Source organism: Helicoverpa zea, chromosome 14 (assembly GCF_022581195.2).
Source record: "Helicoverpa zea isolate HzStark_Cry1AcR chromosome 14, ilHelZeax1.1, whole genome shotgun sequence".
NCBI classification, from domain to species: domain Eukaryota; kingdom Metazoa; phylum Arthropoda; class Insecta; order Lepidoptera; family Noctuidae; genus Helicoverpa; species Helicoverpa zea.
The window spans coordinates 12,691,022-12,710,151 of NC_061465.1; the positions used below are offsets into that span (position 1 = coordinate 12,691,022).

A 19,130-nucleotide genomic window follows, 5' to 3' on the forward strand; every position below is an offset into this window, starting at 1 on the left:
TGCTAATTCCCGCTAATTATTAAAAGCCTTTATAAGTATCTTAAGGTCACAAGCTGCGTAAGTTAAAACTTTAATACCAATCTGTGTTTAATAATCGTAGCAAATTCTGATTTGTCTCACATAGCTTAATCTCATAGTCACCTTATTAGAAAGGGACAGACGGCCTCCGCACTAACTGTTTCACTCGGCTCGTTTTTGGGTATAAGTGCGCAGTCCTGTTTACTATATTATGTCTATGGTATCGAGTTTGCAATGGCATTTGTCAGTTTAAAAAAAGGATTATTGTTGTCCTAACTAGACATGGGAAAAACGTATCATTGAAAAGAAAAGATTGATATGTATCTTTTGATCACTGGGATATGTATCACACTTTTGTATCTCTATATCCTTTCGAATCCGCGAGTGACATTGTACTGTTGCTCAGAGTGACTCGCTTCGTTCAATTCAATCCAATGTATCACTAAATCAGTACGAACTAAGAGTGATAGATTCGTTTAGGATAGATAGATTCGTATATCAGTTTATAATATTTTTAAGTTTTTTTTTTTTTTTTTTTTTAAGTTTCTATTTTTCATTTTAAATTTAAGTTTACGATTTATGTAATTGGCTGTTAAAGCCGTGTAAATCGAATAAATAAATAAAAATAATGGTCAAACACTTATTCTCGGTATCGAGAAAGTGAGACAAAACATTCTAAGTAGGGAAGTGCGAAAGAGATGTCTGGACTTTCCGATGAGAAACCGTGACGCCAGCCGCTCAACGCTGTGTGTGCCAGTGCAACACAGATACAAACGGACGACGGATTGAATGAGTTGTTAAAGATACACTGATACATTCGGATTTAAACTGATACAAAGAGTGAGTGATAAGAACGGAAAGATACATATCTTTTTTATCTATCACTCCTGAGTTACCCATCTCTAGTCCTAACACAATCTGTGGTTCTTGATAAACCAACATGGCGCTGAACTTAAGTGTCAAGATTCACCCGGTAGTTTTATTCCAAATTGTAGATGCTTATGAGCGTCGAAATGCGGATTCACACAGAGTTATTGGTACCTTATTGGGTAAGCATTGTTTTCGCAACAATATAAGTACTCATAGGTTATAATTAGTGCGTTTAGCTAAACCCATCTACGTATAGTATTTCTCGATTTTGAGCCAAAACCATAATTGTAAGTCATATACGAGTGATATATATGTTGTCTTTAGTACAAGATTAATGCTCATAAGAAATTTCGACCCAAAATTATACAGTTTTGAGGTTATGTTATGATTTACAGGCACCTGTGACAAGGGCGTCGTGGAAGTGACAAATTGCTTCTGTGTGCCACACAAGGAACATGCCGACCAGGTGGAGGCTGAACTCAACTACGCTATGGACGTGTACGAGCTCAACAGACGCGTTAATGCCTCAGAAAATATTGTTGGTAAGATATAATCATTTGTGATATTGTTATTGTGCACTGTTGCTTGATTGCTCTGGCCGGCCTCTAACCACATACCGTTTACTGTGCCTTAAGTTAATTTATTTTGAAAGGGACTACATATACATATTCAAGTGTTTAGTTTATCAGTATTTGACTACTGTGTAGAATTATGACATATGCTGAAGACAGAGACTATTTGATCAAGACCTATCTTAAAACAGTCAAATCTCAAATATTGATGACATATAGGTAGGGCTGCCAGATGGCCGGGAAATCCGGGATTGTCCAGGAATTACTAGTCTTGTTCCATGTCCAGGAATTGCACCTTTTAGTCCCGGATTTTCGAATACCGACATACACTAGCTTTCTTCATTTTGATAATAGTTGCAGATTGCAGCCCGCTTCCCTCCCTTTATTACCCCGCAGCATTACAATTCTTTTAGACAAAATAATACCTAATTTGTAATCTATTTACTATTAACTTAAATTCAATGAGGTGCTTCCTTACATGAAAAGTGTCCGGGTTTTCCCCTGGACTCTTCTTGAAACCCCGCCCGGACGGCCTCCAAACGAGGACAAATCCGGGGAAACCCGGACGGATGGCAGCCCTAATGCTAATAGTTTCTTCTTCAATAAGACACAGACAGTCAAAATTGCTCCACATAACATTAATTGTTGATCCATGACAAGAACGTCTGTTTCAGCACCCTTGTTAATAACTTTATTTCATTTAGGCTTTTACAACCATTTATGAACATCAAAAATTATAAATAGGTTTGATTCTAGTTCCCTTTTATTGTTATCTGAACATTTTATTTTTTTATCATACATACATTTACTAGGCTAGCCCAATGCAACACATGCCTTAATTAATTAATGATCTTACGGGGGGCGGGGGAGTTTCCCTCAGCCCCACTCCCATCCCAGGGAATCCCAAGGTAATGCAGATATGCATGAATTCTAGAAAATTGTGTGAGTTTCTAACATATTCACACTGTAATGGCTAATCCGATTGAGATAAAATGCAGCATGGAGATCATTGTAGAGATGGAGATTTATTACTTTTCTCTGATGTTCATAATGTCTGAAAGGAACAGAGAATGAGGTGAAGCATTGCTTGCAGGGTGGTGGGCGACCGGCAACGAAGTGACGAACCACTCGTCCGTGATCCACGAGTACTACGCGCGCGAGTGCCGCTCGCCGGTGCACGTGACGCTGGACACGTCGCTGGCGGGCGCGCGCATGGGGCTGCGCGCCTACGTGTGCGTGGCGCTGGGCGTGCCGCGCGGCAAGCAGGGCTGCATGTTCACGCCCATCGACGTCGGCCTCGCCTGCTACGAGCCCGAGGTCGCCGACCACGAGTTTATCATTTTGCTTCTTGTTTATTTTCCGTACTACTCCCAGAAGTAACGATCATTGCTCATGCTGTATCGGTTCACATGAAGTCTAGGCAGTGCAATGACGGCCAGACATGTTGCAGATCGTGGGGCTGAACCTGTGCCAGAAGACGATGGGAGGCGGCGGGCGCTCGCGGCAGGTGCAGCCCATGCTGGACCTGGCGCAGGTGGCCGAGGCCGCCTCCAAGCTGTCGGGCCTCCTCGACCAGGTGACCGTCATGACTCAGTAGCTCGGTGTCCAGCCGCGGGGCAGTGGACAGTACAAGTGAGCGTGGCTGTGCAGGTGGTGTCGCACGTGGAGGAGGTGCTGGCGGAGCGGACGGAGGGGCAGGCGGCGGCGGGCCGCGCGCTGCTGGAGCTCGTCAACTCCGTGCCCAGCCTCGCCGCAGACACCTTCGCCGACGCCTTCGCCTCCAGCGTCAAGGACCTGCTCATGGTGATTACACCCTTCCTTCTGTACCGATCCTACACATAACTAAAACATTATTTAATACCATTGCCACTCAACCGACTTCACCTACTGACGGACCTAGAGTACCGAGCATTGTTTAGCCTGTGATCAGTTGACAATGACTCTGGTGCAATGAAAACAGTATGAGTTAAACTGTGAAGGAAGGAGATAATAACTGAGTGTGTGTGTGTGCAGGTGGTGACTCTGGCGCAGCTCATTAAGACACAGCTGCAGCTCAACGAGAAGCTCACTCTGCTCACGTCGCAGTGAGCCGCAGCGCCGGTCGACACCTCACCTCTCATACAATAAACATATTTCTACTAAATTGACTTTTATTCTTTTGCATTCAACACTAAAGTTCAGTGTTTCTTCTGGACTACTCGCTCTAGAGAACAGCAACAACTTCATGCGAACCAATGTATGGGTCGATTTATACTACTTAGCGCAGAGTCGAAGCACATCGAAGCGTCAAATTTTTTACAACTAAAGCGAAGCCGCACGAATGCGCGCGTATTCACAAACTATCTCCGACTGCGTGGTTACGGAGTACTTACCGAATGCTTAGAGTATAGGTACTCAAGCATTGATGTATTTCTTATAAAAGTAGCTATAATATTCGTAAAACAAAAAATTGCGTGTAGTTTTCGAGAATTTAAAAACTTTCACCTAGTACTAGTTACAGTACTCATTAGTGGCACTGCTGATTATAGAGGTGGAAAATTTCGGATCCGTGGCGTACGCCCCCAGTGGTCAAGGCATCTGTAGCCGCATTTCGAATGTCCTGGCACAAAAATGTTTTACAAAGATCGAAAATGTACACTCTTTTGCAAAAAGAGCGGGCACCTATGCGAAATCTTAGTTTTAAGGACTTTACGTGTATTTCAAAGGGTTTTAATGATTGTAATATGTTTCTAGCATCAAAAGAGTTAGCCAAGCATGCATGAGAGTGTATTCTAAATTTGAATTTTGTACAATTGCTAAGAAATTGGTTAAACCTTGTTTTGGACTAATTGCTGGCAGAAAGTTCGTCGGTGTTTTGAAAAGTTTTTGAATTGATTTTCAGGAAAATGATAATGCAGTTTTAATTAATGTACTTTTTTGTTACATCAAAACATTTTTGAAAAACAATGCGAATTTGATAAAATTTTCACCTGCTCTAAATAGGCTACACTGATGATTGATAGCAATGTTAAATGTTTCGGTAGTTTTGTGTAAAGTGTTCTATTGTTTAGATATTGTATCCACATGGTTTAAAATATCCCTTTCTCGTAAATAAACACAATTTAGAGGAATATCAATACTTTGGGCTGCGACAAAACCAATTTAAAGTTAACAGTTCCGATCACAACTCGTCTCCTATCAGACTTTGACATTTTTTAAAAGTCTTGAAATTCTACAAAATACAGAAAATAGCGCATAGACTGTGAGCACGAGGCCTTAAGGTCCCGTTATCACTGATTTTTAAACAACCACGTCTCTTGGGAAACTCCGTAGACCTCTAAAGATCTATGAGTCTGAGCGTTCAAATGGCGTGTTTTCATCCCACGGACATTTTATTAAATAAACTTGCCTGTACCGAGATTTTCTGGCATCTACAGCACTTTCCTCCTTAAATCATAACAATAATTGGCTATCTGCTCATTTCTTAAGAAACGTACGTTTGGCCAATAATTTTGAATTCTCGACTCCCTTTCAGCTAAATTGTCGTTTAGTAACCCGATACCTATGGAGTTATCGAGAGCTTCAACGCGGCAATAATTTGACTTTTTAGATAGCTTTAACCTTCCTCATCTTTTTTCATGTGGTTAATTTTAACATTAATCACAAAATTTGGTATTTTTTAAATGTCAAAGTCCGATAGGAGACGAGTTGTGATCGGCACTGCTTACTTCAAATTGGTTTTGTCGCAGCTCAAAGTACTGATACTCCTCTAGATAGTTTATTTATGAAAAAGCGATATTTTAAAACACGTGGGTACAATATCTAAACAATAGAACGCTTTACACTAAAATACCGAAACTTTTAACATTGCCATCAATCATCAGTATAGCCCATTTAGAGCAGGTGAGAATTTTATCAAATACGCATAGTTTTTCAAAAATGTGTTTATCTAACAAAAAAGTACATTAATCATTGATTAAAACTGCATTATCATTTTCCTGAAAATCAATTCAAAAACTTTTCAAAACACCGACGAACTTTCTGCCAGCAATTAGTCCAAAACAAGGTTTAACCAATTTCTTAGCAATTGTACAAAATTCAAATTTAGAATACACTCTCACGCATGCTCGGCTAACTCTTTTGATGCTAAAAACATATCACAATCATTAAAACATTAAAACCCTTTGAAATACACGTAAAGTCCTTAAAACTAAGATTTCGCATAGGTGCCCGCTTTTTTTGCAAAAGCGTTTATATTGATTGTGTGTTATATAAAGCTTGGATTTATAATGCGCTTTTCTAAGTGCTTTAGAAATGTCAAGCCACTAAAAATTTTATTAAATACTGCACCTATGTTAGGAGTCACCTGACTGGAGTAATGCTTCTCAGATATGGAACCCGCGTTACAATAAGTACATCGACCGCATTGAAAACATACAAAGGCGATTCATAAAATTTCTCAGCTTTCGTCAAAACCTTTCATATCATTCAGTCGATTATGCCCAACTCTGTAAGAAACACCATCTATTACCACTCAAAGACCGACGTGATATTGCCGATTGTCTGTTTTTGTTAAAGATATTACATAATGATATTGACAGCCCGGAGCTGTTATCTAAATTTAAATTCAACGTGCCGAGTAGAGTATTACGTTTTAATCCTCCCATATATGTACCCCACTCATACACGAATTATAGGCAAAACAGTTATGTTGTGCGTGCGAGCAGGCAGTTCAATATGATTTGCAAGCAGCATGATTTGGATCCTTTCTCAACAAGTGTGGCGGCAGGAATGAGTGGCGAATTCTGGCGTTATTGTTGTTAAGCAATTTACGGACTCAACGTTGTGTAGCGGAAACTTTGGATGCTCGACTCCAGGAGCTGGTTACTTGGTACAGAAAAAATGGAATTCGGTCTGCAGCTAATTGGAACGTTTTTAACATGGTTCGAATCGCGACTTAATAAAACAAAAAAAATTGGCCATTTTCGCCGGGGAATTCGCAAATCCTATTGGAGATTCGGCTTCCAGGGAAAGAAACAACATAACGTGATAGTGTTAATCAAAAGTACTGAAAGGTTTTGAAGTGAAATATCAATACAACACAATCTGGCCATTCGTCATAGTAAAAACTTCGCATTGGGTGTTAGGTGGGGTATGGCGTAGGGCGAAAGACAATAAAAGCAGAGCCGTGGCTGTAAGCGTATATTGTGAACTAGGAGTAGAGGCGCAGCGTGCCGTCGGCGCAGGCGGCCAGCAGCCAGGGCTGCGCGGGGTGCCAGCGCAGCTCCAGCACGCACAGCTGCTCCGTCACCGCGCCCGCCGCCAGCTGCTTCAGCGGCACCAGCAGCGGGTTCTGCAGCAGGTCGCTGCGGAGGGAACACTGCGGTTAGCGGCCGCTCGGCCGGGGGCGGGCACAGCGACAGTGGCGGCCATACAATGTAATATTATACTAAACAAGTTGCGCACTCTCAAAATATATATTTACGAAAATTAACTCTATTCCAACGCAATAAGGTACTAAATTGGTTGCATAATACACAGAGGCAAATCCGAGCCGAAAGGGATAGTTAGAACGGAGGCCGTGTGTCTCGTTCTAACACCTTGCCAGCATAAAAAAATGTTATGATCAACAGTTTTGTCTTCCCAAAAAAACAATTGAATCACTTATATTCTTATCTTATTTTAACAATTGTAAGTCAACAAATTAATAACAATCGCATTAATTTATTCGTATTTATTCTTAAAACGTAAAGAACATAAATTTTTATAGTGCTTTTTTTATTTTCTAGCAGTAACCCTGGGTCCCGATTATCCTAAGTTAATAATGTCAAAATCGAATAGAACTCGAATCGCAATATGATCGCAACAGCAGTTTTAACCATATCGGGCATTCTGCTAGTGCTACTAATAAAAGACCAATCGTATTCCAACGATATTCGATTGGTTTTCGATTGGTCTGCTATTTTGGTGATTTTGGTCTATACGGTAGTTTGCTCTACAATCATATTGCAATCGTAAATCATTTGCAAACAAAATGATTCATTATTGAATGACAGAAAAGGATAAAAACGTTTATTTCAAAGAAAAAATAGCGGAATGCCACATACTCTTCAATCGTAATCGAGTCGGGATTGGATTTCAGTCGAACCGAGTCGAACGTAAATCGTATGTCGCTTAAGTAAAATTAGGAGAATCGGGCCCCTGAACATTCTTGGCGCGTAATCAGCATTTAAAATTTTGTTTATATTTTTTTGTATTAAATCAATTTAAACTATTAAATGGTGAAAAAGAGTTGCGTTTATGCTTGTGGTTGCAATATATCGTTCCACAGGTTAGCTAATAATAACATTTTCGTAAATCAAACAACTAAAGTCTGTTTTTTAATCTCGTAGACTAAATTGACACTTGCAAAATGTCAAACTTCCAAATAATTTTGCTAGCTCTGTGGTGCAGTGTTGTACTTACGATACCGGTTCGTTGAATCGTAACTTTTTACAATAAGTCATCCTGAAATAATGGGCTTATCCTTGATGATTACGCATGGCTTTGCGTGGTCAGATATCCCTGGCAGTTTGTAGCACGTCGTACAGCCATGTGTACGTACGTGAATTTTAAATATAAAACTTTGAATGAATATTAAATTCGTCTATTATAGATAAAAAGTTACGATTCAACGAACCGGTATCGTAAGTACAACACTGCACCACAGAGCTAGCAAAATTATTTGGAAGTTTGACATTTTGCAAGTGTCAATTTAGTCTACGAGATTAAAAAACAGACTATAGGGTGCCCATGAATTCTTGTAATGAGTCAAAATATGTGTGATGGATTCTAAAACTGTTGTACTATTGTTATAGCTTCCCAAAAAATGAAGAAAAGCGACATAAATGTCACTTACTGCTTTTATACTGCTAATTCCCGCTAATTATTAAAAGCCTATAATAGTATCTTAAGCTAACAAACTGCGTAAGTTAAGGCTTCAATACCAATCTGTGTTTAATAATCTTAGCAAATTCGGATTTGTCTCACATATCTTAATCTCATAGTCACCCTATTAGAAAGGGACAGACGGCCTCCGTACTAACTGTTTGACTGGGCTCGTTTTTTGTGAATAAGTGCGCAGTCCTGTTTAGTATATGATGTGTATGTGGCGGCACTGACTTGTAGACCATGCCGTGCGAGACGACGATGTGCGCGTCGTCGCCGGCGGACGCGAACAGCGGGTAGCGGCGGTGGAAGGCCACGCTGCGCACCGCGCCGCCGTGCAGCCGCAGCGTCTGGTACGGCTTCGACGACAGCTCCAGGTCGAACCTGCACGCAATTTTTTTACCAATAATAATTTATTTCCGAAAAACTCATGGTGGTCTAGTAAAGAGCCAATCTCTCGAGTTTGAGTGCGTGGGTTCTTTTTCGATGAATCGCCTCCTAAGTCCCAGACTGAATATTTTACAAATTGAGCCTCCATGATACAATACAAGATAAATCCGCTCAAACTATTGCGCAATCCCCAATATAACACAACCTATACATATATGTATAAATAGCACAAGTCGTAATATAGGTGAGTGGGGGCACGTACCAGACGCACTTCCTGTCGTAGGAGGCGACGAGCAGGTTGTCGCCGGCGGGGTGCAGGGCCAGGTGGCTGACCCACTGCGCGCCCGTCAGCAGCTTGCGCACCAGCTCCTGCTTCACCAGGTCGTACACGCGCACCACGCGCTGCGTCTGCGCCACACAACATCACTATACCGGCCGGTTGTCTACTTATTTACGTACAAAGAAGAGAAAGCGTGTAAAACAACATTTGAACAACATCGATGGCAAGACATAACGCACTGTCTTTACTTTTGTTTAGGTACTTATATTTTACAATTAATAGTTATTTGTTAGGTATACAAGAGTGCAAAGTTGCTTTTTAACCGCGGTCTCAATTTTGATGACCGAGCAAGCGAAGGATTCTTAAATTAATAAAAAAAATCCTGGGCGATAGCGAGGGAATCCAAAGAGCACAAGGTGAAAAATCTTTGCACTCGAGCGCAACACGTAGGTAACTTTTCATCCCACCTCATCGAGAAAATTTCTAAACTCAAAAAAAGAAAATGGCACACACGTCACACATGGCAAGTTAAAAAGATGTTCTTACCTATTAAAATTTATTTACGCAAAAACTCAGTTTAAAAATGTAATGAGGTTTAAAATCGACCTCAAAACAATAAAAAATAATAATTTCATCCCACTTCATCGAGGAAATACTAAATGCAAAAAAAGAAAATGGCCGCTCCTCTAGAGGATAAAAACCAATATCAAAAGGGGCCGTTCAAGTATTACGTAAGCACTATAGGGGGGAGGGAGGGTATTTGTTTTGCTTATTTTGGATGAAATGGGGGGTAGAGGAGTCCAGATGATGATTATGTTATTGATAGTTATTTACTTTTTTACACGAATGGACTACTATTCCCTCACATTGTCTATGCTTGAAAACGAAACGCATTTTCGGGGATTCCCGCAAATATACACGCATACGTTTGGGCACTGGCATACAATAACATTATAATTATATAATATAAAAAAAATCCTTTTTTAATTGAAAAATGTTTACGTAAGCATGGGGGGAGGGGCTAAAAGCTTTGTCTACTTTTGCTGACAAGGGGGATGGGGGGAGGTAAATAATTGTAATAAATCTGCTTACGTAATATTTGAACGGCCCCAAAGCGTAAAGGCTCTTTCCGAGAGGGTGGGATGAAAAAATATTTGATTTAATTTGAAAATGAACTTTCGTATAAATATCAGGCAAGTCTTTCAGTCACGTATGAAAAAATATCGATTAAACAGATCGTAAGAGACGGGTCTTGGAAATTCTTTCAAAACCTAAATAATTAGAAGGACTTACGGCAACGAAGATGAGGGGTCGCGAGGGGTGGAAGAGCGCGCACTGCACGAGCCCCTTGCTGCGCGTGAACGGCAGCTGCGAGCGGCGCCGCGACAGCTGGTGCACCACCACCGCCCGCGCCGCCGCGTCCGCCAGCGTCACCAGCACGTAGTCGCCGCGCCCGTGCCACGCCACGTGCGTCACGCGCCGGAAGTGCTCCAGCCGCACGCGCACCCCGCGCGCCCACTCCTCCGGCGCCGGCGCCGCCCACGTCACCGCCGCCGCCACGCGCGCCTCCACCGCCTCCCGCGCCGCCGGCGCCGCCTCCAGCAGCTCGTCCGTGCGCCGCAACACCCGCGCCGGCGCCACGCCCGGGCTCAGCAGCAGCAGGCGCTCGCCCACGGCCGCCGCCACCAGGCTCAGCCCCGGCGCCGGCAGCCACGCCACGCGCGCCACGGCGCCGCCCAGCGCCAGCACGCGCAGGCAGCGCCCCGTGGCCGCCTCCCACACTGCGGGCCACAGGCTACAGGCGCGGCACGAGACCCGCGCACGAGTCGCGCGCCCGTCTCACAGATTGCCCACATTGATACGTTGCTCAAAATGTACGAAAAATACAATCTTCGGAAAGGTAGCAGATAGTTGATCGAAACTGTATTTAATATTTCAGTAAGAAGGACTTAAATGCTGCACTAAATAAAACTCAAATTAGAAATGTTTTTTTATAATTTGAGTTTTATTTAATTAATATTTAGTACCTATATCTTGGACATCAATGACTGTGTTTCGGAGGGCACATTAAACTGTAGGTCCCGACTGTCATTTATTATCCGTGGCAGTAGCTACGGGTAGTCAGAAGCGAGTACGTTTGACACCAGTCTAACCAAGGGGTATCGGGTTGCCCGGGTTGAGAAAGTCAGATAGGCAGTCGCTCCTTGTACAACTCTGGTACTCGCAGCACCAGGCTCAGGAGATAATGAAGCTTTTCCACTACTGGTTTTCTATAGAAACATTGAAAAAGGTAGTAGAGCAAATGTAAGGTTGGCTGACCGCGCATGGTGCCGTCGTCGCCGCCGGACACGACGTACTGGCCGCTGGGGTCGAAGTCCGCGCTGCGCACCAGCCCCGCGTGGCCGCGCATGCGCAGCGCCTCGCTCGTGGGGAAGGGCTGCAGGTCGCGCGGCGCCGGCAGCTTGGGCACCAGCTCCTCCGGCCGGATGGTGAGCTGCACAGACACGCGCTACAGCTGCTGCTGCGGGAGGCAGGCGGGCGAGGCGCGGCCGACACTCACCCGCATCTTGATGGCGCGCGGCGCCAGGTACAGGTCGAGGCAGCGCAGGAAGCGCTCGCGCGTGAAGCGCTCGTAGGCCGGCACGGCGCGCAGGCTGGCGTGCCGCGTCGGCAGGAACGTGTACTTGCGCTTCCACGGCGTCTCGCTCAGCTTGTTCCACTCCTTCATCTGCGGACACGCGAGGCGGTGAGGCGCGAGGAGCGAGGCGCGGGGCGCGAGGCGGCGCGGCACTCACCTCCTTGGCGTCGAGCAGGTACTCGGGCGGCGGGTTGTAGCTCTCGGCGTGCGAGGGCAGCGCGCGGCGCGGCGCGGGGATGTGGCGCTGCAGGCCGCGCGGCGCGTCGCCGGAGCCCCACAGGTTGTAGAACTGCTTGCTGCGGCGGGCGCGGCGCTCGTCGGCCAGCTGGCGCCGCGTCTTGGCCCAGCCCATCTTCAGCGCGTGCACCAGGCGCGCCACCTGCTGCTGCTCGGAGCGCGACGGCAGGAACGAGCGCTTGTGCTCGGGGAAGGCGCGCAGCGGCGTCGCCAGCACCTCGCGGCTGAACCACTCCACCCAGGGCTGCGGACACAGGCGCGTCAGACGGGAGCCGGCGGGCACAGGCGCCGGGCTGCGGGCTACGCACCTCGTACTCGTCGTGCGCGGCGTCGGGCACGTGGCCGGCGCGCAGGCGCTGGATGAGCTCCAGGTCCTGCTTGCTGAGCACCACGTCCTGGCCCGTGTTGGGGTCGCGCACGGTGCGCCAGAAGTCGGGATCCTCGCATTGCCTGCACAGAGAGGGCACGTGACGGCGGGGGTGAGGCGGGAGGCGAGGCGGCGGCGGCGGCGGCGGCGCGCTACTCACTTGAGGAAGTCGTCGATGGCGTCGCGCTGCGGCGGCTTGAGCAGGCGGCGGCCGGCCAGGTCGTAGCCCACGTGCGGGTAGTCGCGGTACCACCAGGCGGGCACGGCGCCGCGCGTGTTGCGTCGGTCCTCCTCGTCCGACGTGTCGCCCGACGAGTACTCGTCTGCAACGCGTCGCTCCACTCAGTCGCGCAAACCGACAACACATTTGATAACTACTGCATTAGCATTGTAGTTACTATCTCCTAAAGTCGCTATATAACGTCTATAAATTGCTTGACAACAATAACGCAGGATTTTACTACACATTCTAAAAGCTCAAAAGTAGCTAAACACTCAAGTTGACAAAAAGTAGGTTAGCCACCAGAACTCCAACAACATTAAGGCCGTGTTCAAACTAAACTGACTGTCAGCCGCCGAATGTGACCGAACGTTATTCGTTCACATGTAACCGACGATACGTTATCTACTTATACTAATATTATAAAGAGGAAAACTTTGTTTGTTTGGTTGTAATGGATAAACTCAAAAACTACTGGACCGATTTTAAATATTCTTTCACCATTAGAAAGCTATATTATCTGCGAGTAACATAGGCTATATTTTATCCCGGTGCGGGCAGTAGCTCCCACGGGACGCGGGTGAAACCGCGGGAAAACAGCTAGTGCCTAATATGCATACACGCTGACATTCGGCGGCTGACAGTCAGTTTGTTTTTAACGCAGCCTAAATCTAAAAGTATTGAAATCTGTGTAATCGTGTCCAATTAAAGGTCTAGGCTTTAAACTATTTTTAACCGACTTCCCAAAAAGGAGGAGGTTCTCAATTCGGCCGGTATGTTTTTTTTTTCTATGTATGTACATCGATTACGCCGAGGTTTATTGACCGATTTACGTGATTCTTTTTTGTTCGACGCGGAATAGCTGCCAGATGGTCCCATAGTCATCAGGTCAGGATCTGATGATGGGAACCCTGAGAAATCGAGAGCAACCTTCGAAAGTTGTAGGCAAACATAGGGTAAAAAGTTGACACTCAGATGTATGCCTGAAAGCACTATTCAACAGTGAAGGTTTGAAGCTGACCTGATGATGGAGACCAGAGAGGGTCGAGGGAACTCGACATCTGAATATGTAAACTACCTCGTGTTTGGGCTTATAATATTTGTATTGACGAGATCTTTGCAACAGCGAAGGTTTGGAGCTGACCTGATGATGAAGACCAGAAAAGGTCGAGGGAACTCGACAACTGAAACATATTCAGTACATAAAAATACCTCGTACTTGGGCTTAAAATATTTGTATTGATGAGAACTTTCTACTTATATGGATAGTGACAGCTATTTGTATCTCTAAAAAGCTGTAAATAAAAAACTTTTTTACTAATTTTAGGTGCATCGGCCTAGAAGTCGGTGGCAAAATTAACTTAGGCACATCCTTGATTAGACACCGGCTTCTAGGCCGATGCACCTACATAAAATTAGTTATTTTTTGGCTTTTTAGTGTTTTATCCATTTGAATCATGTGAATTAAAGTCAAAGCTAGACTTTTTTTTTGCTGCCATAAAACTAACTTCAATCAAACTGATCTGAAGTGTAAAGTATAAAATATTTTAATTGCTATTTTAAAAATAATTATTATAAACAAAAGACTCATTACTTATGCTATAATAAGACGGAGAAAAAACATAAATTAAAATTGTTCAGCGACACTTGGCTAGCGACACAGTTTTAGCTACTTTTGAAGTTTAACAATGAATGTGCAGCGGATGCGTAAGTAAGTCATGTGTTTGTGTTTTGGTTTGGATGTGTGTGTGACGTACCTTTCTGTTCTACTGGTTGTATGTTAACAGTCGCTCTCTTGATGGTATCTGCTAATCTGTCTATACTGGCGTCACTGTTATTGTTGCTGCGAGCTGGCTTGTTCGCTTTCTGTTTGTGTGGTTTGGTGTCGCTGGCGGAGGAGTGCGACTCGGCGCCGCTGTCCGCGCTCCGCGACTCCTCGCTGTCGTCATCAGCCTCCGAATCATCATCAGCTTCCGAATCTGTTAGCTCCTGTGGCAATTCACATAATTATGTCAGTCGGTCGGTTAGCCCCAGGGTAAGCTATTTACGCTAAGGGTGCAACACAACATAACCGATAAACTTCATTAAGTCAAATACAAAAATGATATATATATGCTTACAAATAAATCTATACGTATTCACTATTCGAATTATCTTATTTTATTTTATTAAAGGGAATTAATGTTTTTATGTAGGGGGATTTAAAAAAAAATGTATATTTTCCCTATGGTTAGTCTTCAAGCAATTATATTATTGCCATTTATTTTTCATTGATTCATGATGCCTCAAATTAACAAAAACAAATGGCGGCAAATACAGCTTTATAAAAATAAATGAAAGGAAAAACATATAGACTCAACCAATATACACACGAATATCAAGTTTTTACCCGATGTCTACATTTTTCGACAGTAGGTAGCGCTCGATTTCTTAGGATTTCTGTGATTATAGTAAAATCACAATCATAAAGATTATTTTTAAGGAGCACCCTTAAAATTTTAATCAACCTCCGAGCCTTTTCCCAACTATGTTGGGGTCGGCTTCTAGTCTAACCAGAATCAGCTGAGTACCAGTGCTTTACAAGAAGCGACTGCCTATTTGACTTCCTCAACCCAGTTACCCGGGCACCCCGATACCCTTTGGTTAGACTGGTGTCAGACTTACTGGCTTCTGACTACCCGTAACGACTGCCAAGGATGTTGAATGTCAGCCGGGACCTACAGTTTAACGTGCCATCCGAAACACAGTCATTGGTGTCTAAGATATACTTAGAAAGTACATACAAACTTAGAAAAGTTGCATTGGTACTTGCCTGACTTGGAGTCGAACCCGCGCCCTCATACTCGAAGACCGTATGTTCATAATATTTCATACATTGCCTAGGTATTGTAAAGAATGATACAGTTTGCCGGTAAGGTATCGTCTGGGACGGGTGACTTGTAGCCAAAATACTCACTGATGATCCATCTGAAGCGTCGTCTGGCTGGTCATCATCTCCAAATGTAGAGTCTGCACTCTCATCAAATAGTACCTCCTGAAACATTTTCTTAACTCTATTCTAACCACTTCAATGAATATTAATAGGATAGTATTACAAATATTTTGCTTTTTATAATTTAAATAAGCCTATTTCTATGCCATTACTTAAGTATTCTGCAAAAAAACCTGCCAAAAGTTTGCAAAGCAAGTCATTGTTATATCATTGCGTTATTTATTTTTAGCCACATTTTATGTATAAACTAAACTTTTAAATAAACAGTAGTATCTTTAGTTAAGTGCGTACTCAAATGTTGTATAGCATACTCAAAAAGCTGTTATACTGTTATCACATAGGACCACAATATATATTTGGTAAGTGTAATATATCCCTTATGTATTGGCATCATGAAAGCAATAACCAAATAACGTATAAGTGTTCACATGTGAAAGAATAACTAATTGTATGAAGTTGATATTAGTGAGTAAGGTTTACATCTTGTTCATGATCTGAGACATCTCCGGCCTCGTGCTCCGAGTCGGTAGCGTCTCCTTCTGCATCCAGTGTGCCAGCTATCAACTCCTCTGATTCTGACTCTTCTTCTGACTGAAAAACATCAATCAATCATTTTACAATTATTTAAGAAAAATACTGTAAAAATAAAACATGATTTAATTATTAGTGCGTAAATAGAATGACTAAAGAAAAATAATTCGTGGTGGCCTCGTGGGCGAAGAACCAACCTCTCCAGTATGAGGGTGTGGGTTCGATTCCAGGTCAGGCAAGTACCAATACAACTTTTCTAAGTTTGTATGTACTTTCTAAGTATATCTTAGACAACAATGACTGTGTTTCGGATGGTACTGTACAGTTAAACTGTAGGTCCCAGTTCTCATTGAACATCCTTGGCAGTTGTTACAGGTAGTTAGAAGCCAGTAAGTCTGACACCAGTCTAACCAAGGGGTATTGGGATGCCCGGATAACTGGGTTTAGGAGGTCAGATAGGGCAGTTGCTCCTTGTAAAGCACTGGTACTCAGCTACATCCGGGTAGACTGGAAGCCAACCCCAACATAGTTGAGAAAAAACCTAAGACGACCCACTGACCAAAAAAGGCTTGGAGGATGGATGCGTACATTGAATGACTACCCGTACTGACAAAGAATGGGCTTAGAAATGGATATTTGCTTCTGGCTATCACAATATTAGCATCTACACTCTAACTCAAAGTTTATCAGAAAACATGTTGCATAATGTACAGTTTTCTTAAATCCCAATGTTGTTTATAAACCAAATACCATGCACAAACCTAGCTACCCCTACCAGTAACACGACTGCCAAAAGATGTTCGTACGACACCAGGGATCCACTAACTTAACGTACTTTCCGAAATACGGAAGAACTCGTCATGACTAGATGATCACCCATCCTCAGATCGACCGATCACGCCAAGCATTAGTAAACGGTTGATCGATCCGCACAGGTATTACATAGCCAGGCGATTGAAAATGCAAATGAGTGTAAGGTGCTAAATTTTGGGTATTCATTATGTTGATTATTGCGTATTATGTTGGTTACACTATATGTAGGTAAAAATATATAAAGAACAATAATGATAAACGGATGACAACCGGCAGCATGGTGAGTTGCAACAAAACACTGCGATTTCATGAATTATAAATCTACACTTACTTCGTTAGAAACTTTTAATGATACATTTTGAGATCCTTCAAATCCCGCTTTTCTTTTGAGTAATCCTTGCTTGAATGGAGGCATTTTAACTATAATAATCGCATATTATTTCCCTTTTCACTGTAATAACAACACGTGTTTTTGACATCTAATCACTCTCGCCGTGCCGCTGTCACATTGATTGATAACAATAACTGTCAATTTACTGCGATCAGTGTTGTCAATCCAAAAAAATACAAAAAGCAGTACGATCGTCAAACCTACCCTTCTCTCCTCCTCCCATCAGGGGTTATTTTAAACCGAACTTCAAAAAAAAAGGAGAAGGTTCTCAATTCGTCGGGACCTTTTTTAAAAAGTTTAAATAGCGGTTTTCACCACAACCTTGCCTTGACACAAAAGATATCAATATTATCAATTATCAAATTGTTAAAAGGTTCTTCTCACAACTTGGTTTATCTTCATAATATATTGTGGCTACCCATAGCATAGTAATCTGTGGTGCAAACAGTCGAGCTTTAAAACGCTTATCATAGAGGAAAGTAATATATCGGGTATAGAGAGCCCTCTCACCGGTTTTTTTTGTAGACTGCAAATGTCAATTGATCGGACAACTAGCGCCTCTATTAACTGCATCCGCAAACTTTTAATAGTATGTATAGCTATAGATATATAGGTATACTAGCTTCCGCCAGCGGCTTCGCCCGCGTGGTGTGTTGCTAAAAAGTAGCCTATGTGTTAATCCAGGGTATCACCTATCTACATACCAAATTTCAATCAAATCGGTCCAGCCGTTTTTGCGTGATTGAATAACAAACATACATCCATACATTCTCACAAACTTTCACATTTATAATATAAGTAGGATTATGTATAGCTATAGGAATAGTTGCATATACTTCTTCCTTACTAATTTGCTTTTTAATTAAAAATAAGCAAATTAGTAAAGAAGCATTAATTTCTAAAGGTGAGCGGGTTAAAAAGACTTTTCTTTTACAGTTTATAAATTTACTTTATTGCACAACTTATATTATAACATAGGACAAAAATGTATAGATGTATAATATTTGCATGCACACCGTTTAGGCACGATGCATCGCAAATAAAATAGCACAAAAGTAGCATCCGGGTCGCAAAAAAAAACGATTACACTGGATTATTGGAGGAACTGAAAGCACAAACATAGGACGAAAACTACAAATAAGCGATAACGCAAGGAGCAGTCGCCATATTTGTGATGATCAATTTGACATTCGGAAATCAATAATTCACTGTGTCACACAGTGAATTATCTTAATTATTATTTTGGCATAAAGGCTAGAGGGCCATGCCATTAAAAATTATAAAAAAAAAAATATCTTAAATATTATGCAGTTTTATATCTATGCAAATTATTATAATACGACATAAATAAAATAAATTGGTAGTTAAAATCATATTAATTAATTTAATTTTAGAGAAAAATTATATTTGTATCAATAGTGTCGCCACCTGTGGTGACTTAAAGTAACTAATTGTTTACTTGGCACACAGGCTAGAGGGCCATGCCATTAAAAATTAAAAAAAAAAAAAAAACTAATTGTTTACCGATGCAGCTAGTAGATGTCGCTTTTTGAAAAAAAAATAGGTACCCCACATCTGTCAATGTATGGAAGTGTCCTACCCAAAGAGTAAAGTAATATATAGGGAAAAGAGAGCCCACTCACGTGTTATTCTTGCAACCCAATTTGACAATGCGCCATCTTTCTCTAAATTGGCCCCGAACTACCTACATAGCTATAGCTATAAAAATATTATAATTATGCATCATATTCATAACATTTTCTATTAGGGTAAGTAGCACCATATAACTATAACATTGGTTATCGTTATAGTTACATGGTGCTACTTACCCTAATAGAAAATGTCATCGTTAATATAGTAAAAGGTCGAAGGAAAACAAATAATTATTATAAATTACTTTTTATT

General features: G+C 42.4%; 2 protein-coding genes across 4 annotated transcripts; one reads left to right on the forward strand and one right to left on the reverse strand.

Annotated features, from left to right (window-relative positions):
• Positions 1-923: 923 nt before the first annotated feature.
• On the forward strand, positions 924-3,603 carry LOC124636288 (eukaryotic translation initiation factor 3 subunit F). The gene is made up of 6 exons (XM_047172323.1): positions 924-1,067; positions 1,284-1,430; positions 2,554-2,777; positions 2,911-3,036; positions 3,111-3,263; positions 3,474-3,603. Exons 1-6 carry the CDS (start codon positions 959-961, stop codon positions 3,546-3,548), a joined length of 834 nt encoding a protein of 277 aa, XP_047028279.1. The 5' UTR covers positions 924-958; the 3' UTR covers positions 3,549-3,603.
• Positions 3,604-6,628: 3,025 nt separating this feature from the next.
• On the reverse strand, positions 6,629-17,352 carry LOC124636287 (ribosome biogenesis protein BOP1 homolog). 3 transcript variants are annotated; one of them, XM_047172321.1, is made up of 13 exons: positions 17,166-17,351; positions 15,971-16,081; positions 15,455-15,532; positions 14,256-14,487; positions 12,439-12,601; positions 12,220-12,361; positions 11,832-12,155; positions 11,597-11,764; positions 11,356-11,530; positions 10,330-10,817; positions 9,019-9,164; positions 8,601-8,750; positions 6,629-6,805 (listed from the first exon to the last, which is right to left on the reverse strand). In XM_047172321.1, exons 1-13 carry the CDS (start codon positions 17,247-17,249, stop codon positions 6,652-6,654), a joined length of 2,415 nt encoding a protein of 804 aa, XP_047028277.1. In that variant the 5' UTR covers positions 17,250-17,351; the 3' UTR covers positions 6,629-6,651. The 3 variants fall into 3 exon arrangements, 2 of the variants coding, with proteins under 2 accessions (XP_047028277.1, XP_047028278.1); XR_006985117.1 differs by lacking the exon at positions 6,629-6,805 and having other exon boundaries at positions 8,614-8,750; positions 9,019-9,199; positions 17,166-17,352; XM_047172322.1 differs by lacking the exons at positions 15,455-15,532; positions 15,971-16,081 and having other exon boundaries at positions 17,166-17,352.
• Positions 17,353-19,130: the final 1,778 nt, after the last annotated feature.

Bases quoted from the DNA above. Each gene is read 5' to 3' on its own strand.
- LOC124636288 (XM_047172323.1), top strand. From the start codon at position 959: ATGGCGCTGAACTTAAGTGTCAAGATTCACCCGGTAGTTTTATTCCAA. The intron at 1,431-2,553 runs GTAAGATATAAT...CATTGCTTGCAG, and splicing joins TGCCTCAGAAAATATTGTTG to GGTGGTGGGCGACCGGCAAC. The intron at 3,037-3,110 runs GTGACCGTCATG...GTGGCTGTGCAG, and splicing joins TGTCGGGCCTCCTCGACCAG to GTGGTGTCGCACGTGGAGGA.
- LOC124636287 (XM_047172321.1), bottom strand. From the start codon at position 17,249: ATGCCTCCATTCAAGCAAGGATTACTCAAAAGAAAAGCGGGATTTGAA. The intron at 12,602-14,255 runs GTACGTCACACA...GACGCGTTGCAG, and splicing joins ACAACCAGTAGAACAGAAAG to ACGAGTACTCGTCGGGCGAC. The intron at 8,751-9,018 runs GTACGTGCCCCC...AATTGCGTGCAG, and splicing joins TACGACAGGAAGTGCGTCTG to GTTCGACCTGGAGCTGTCGT.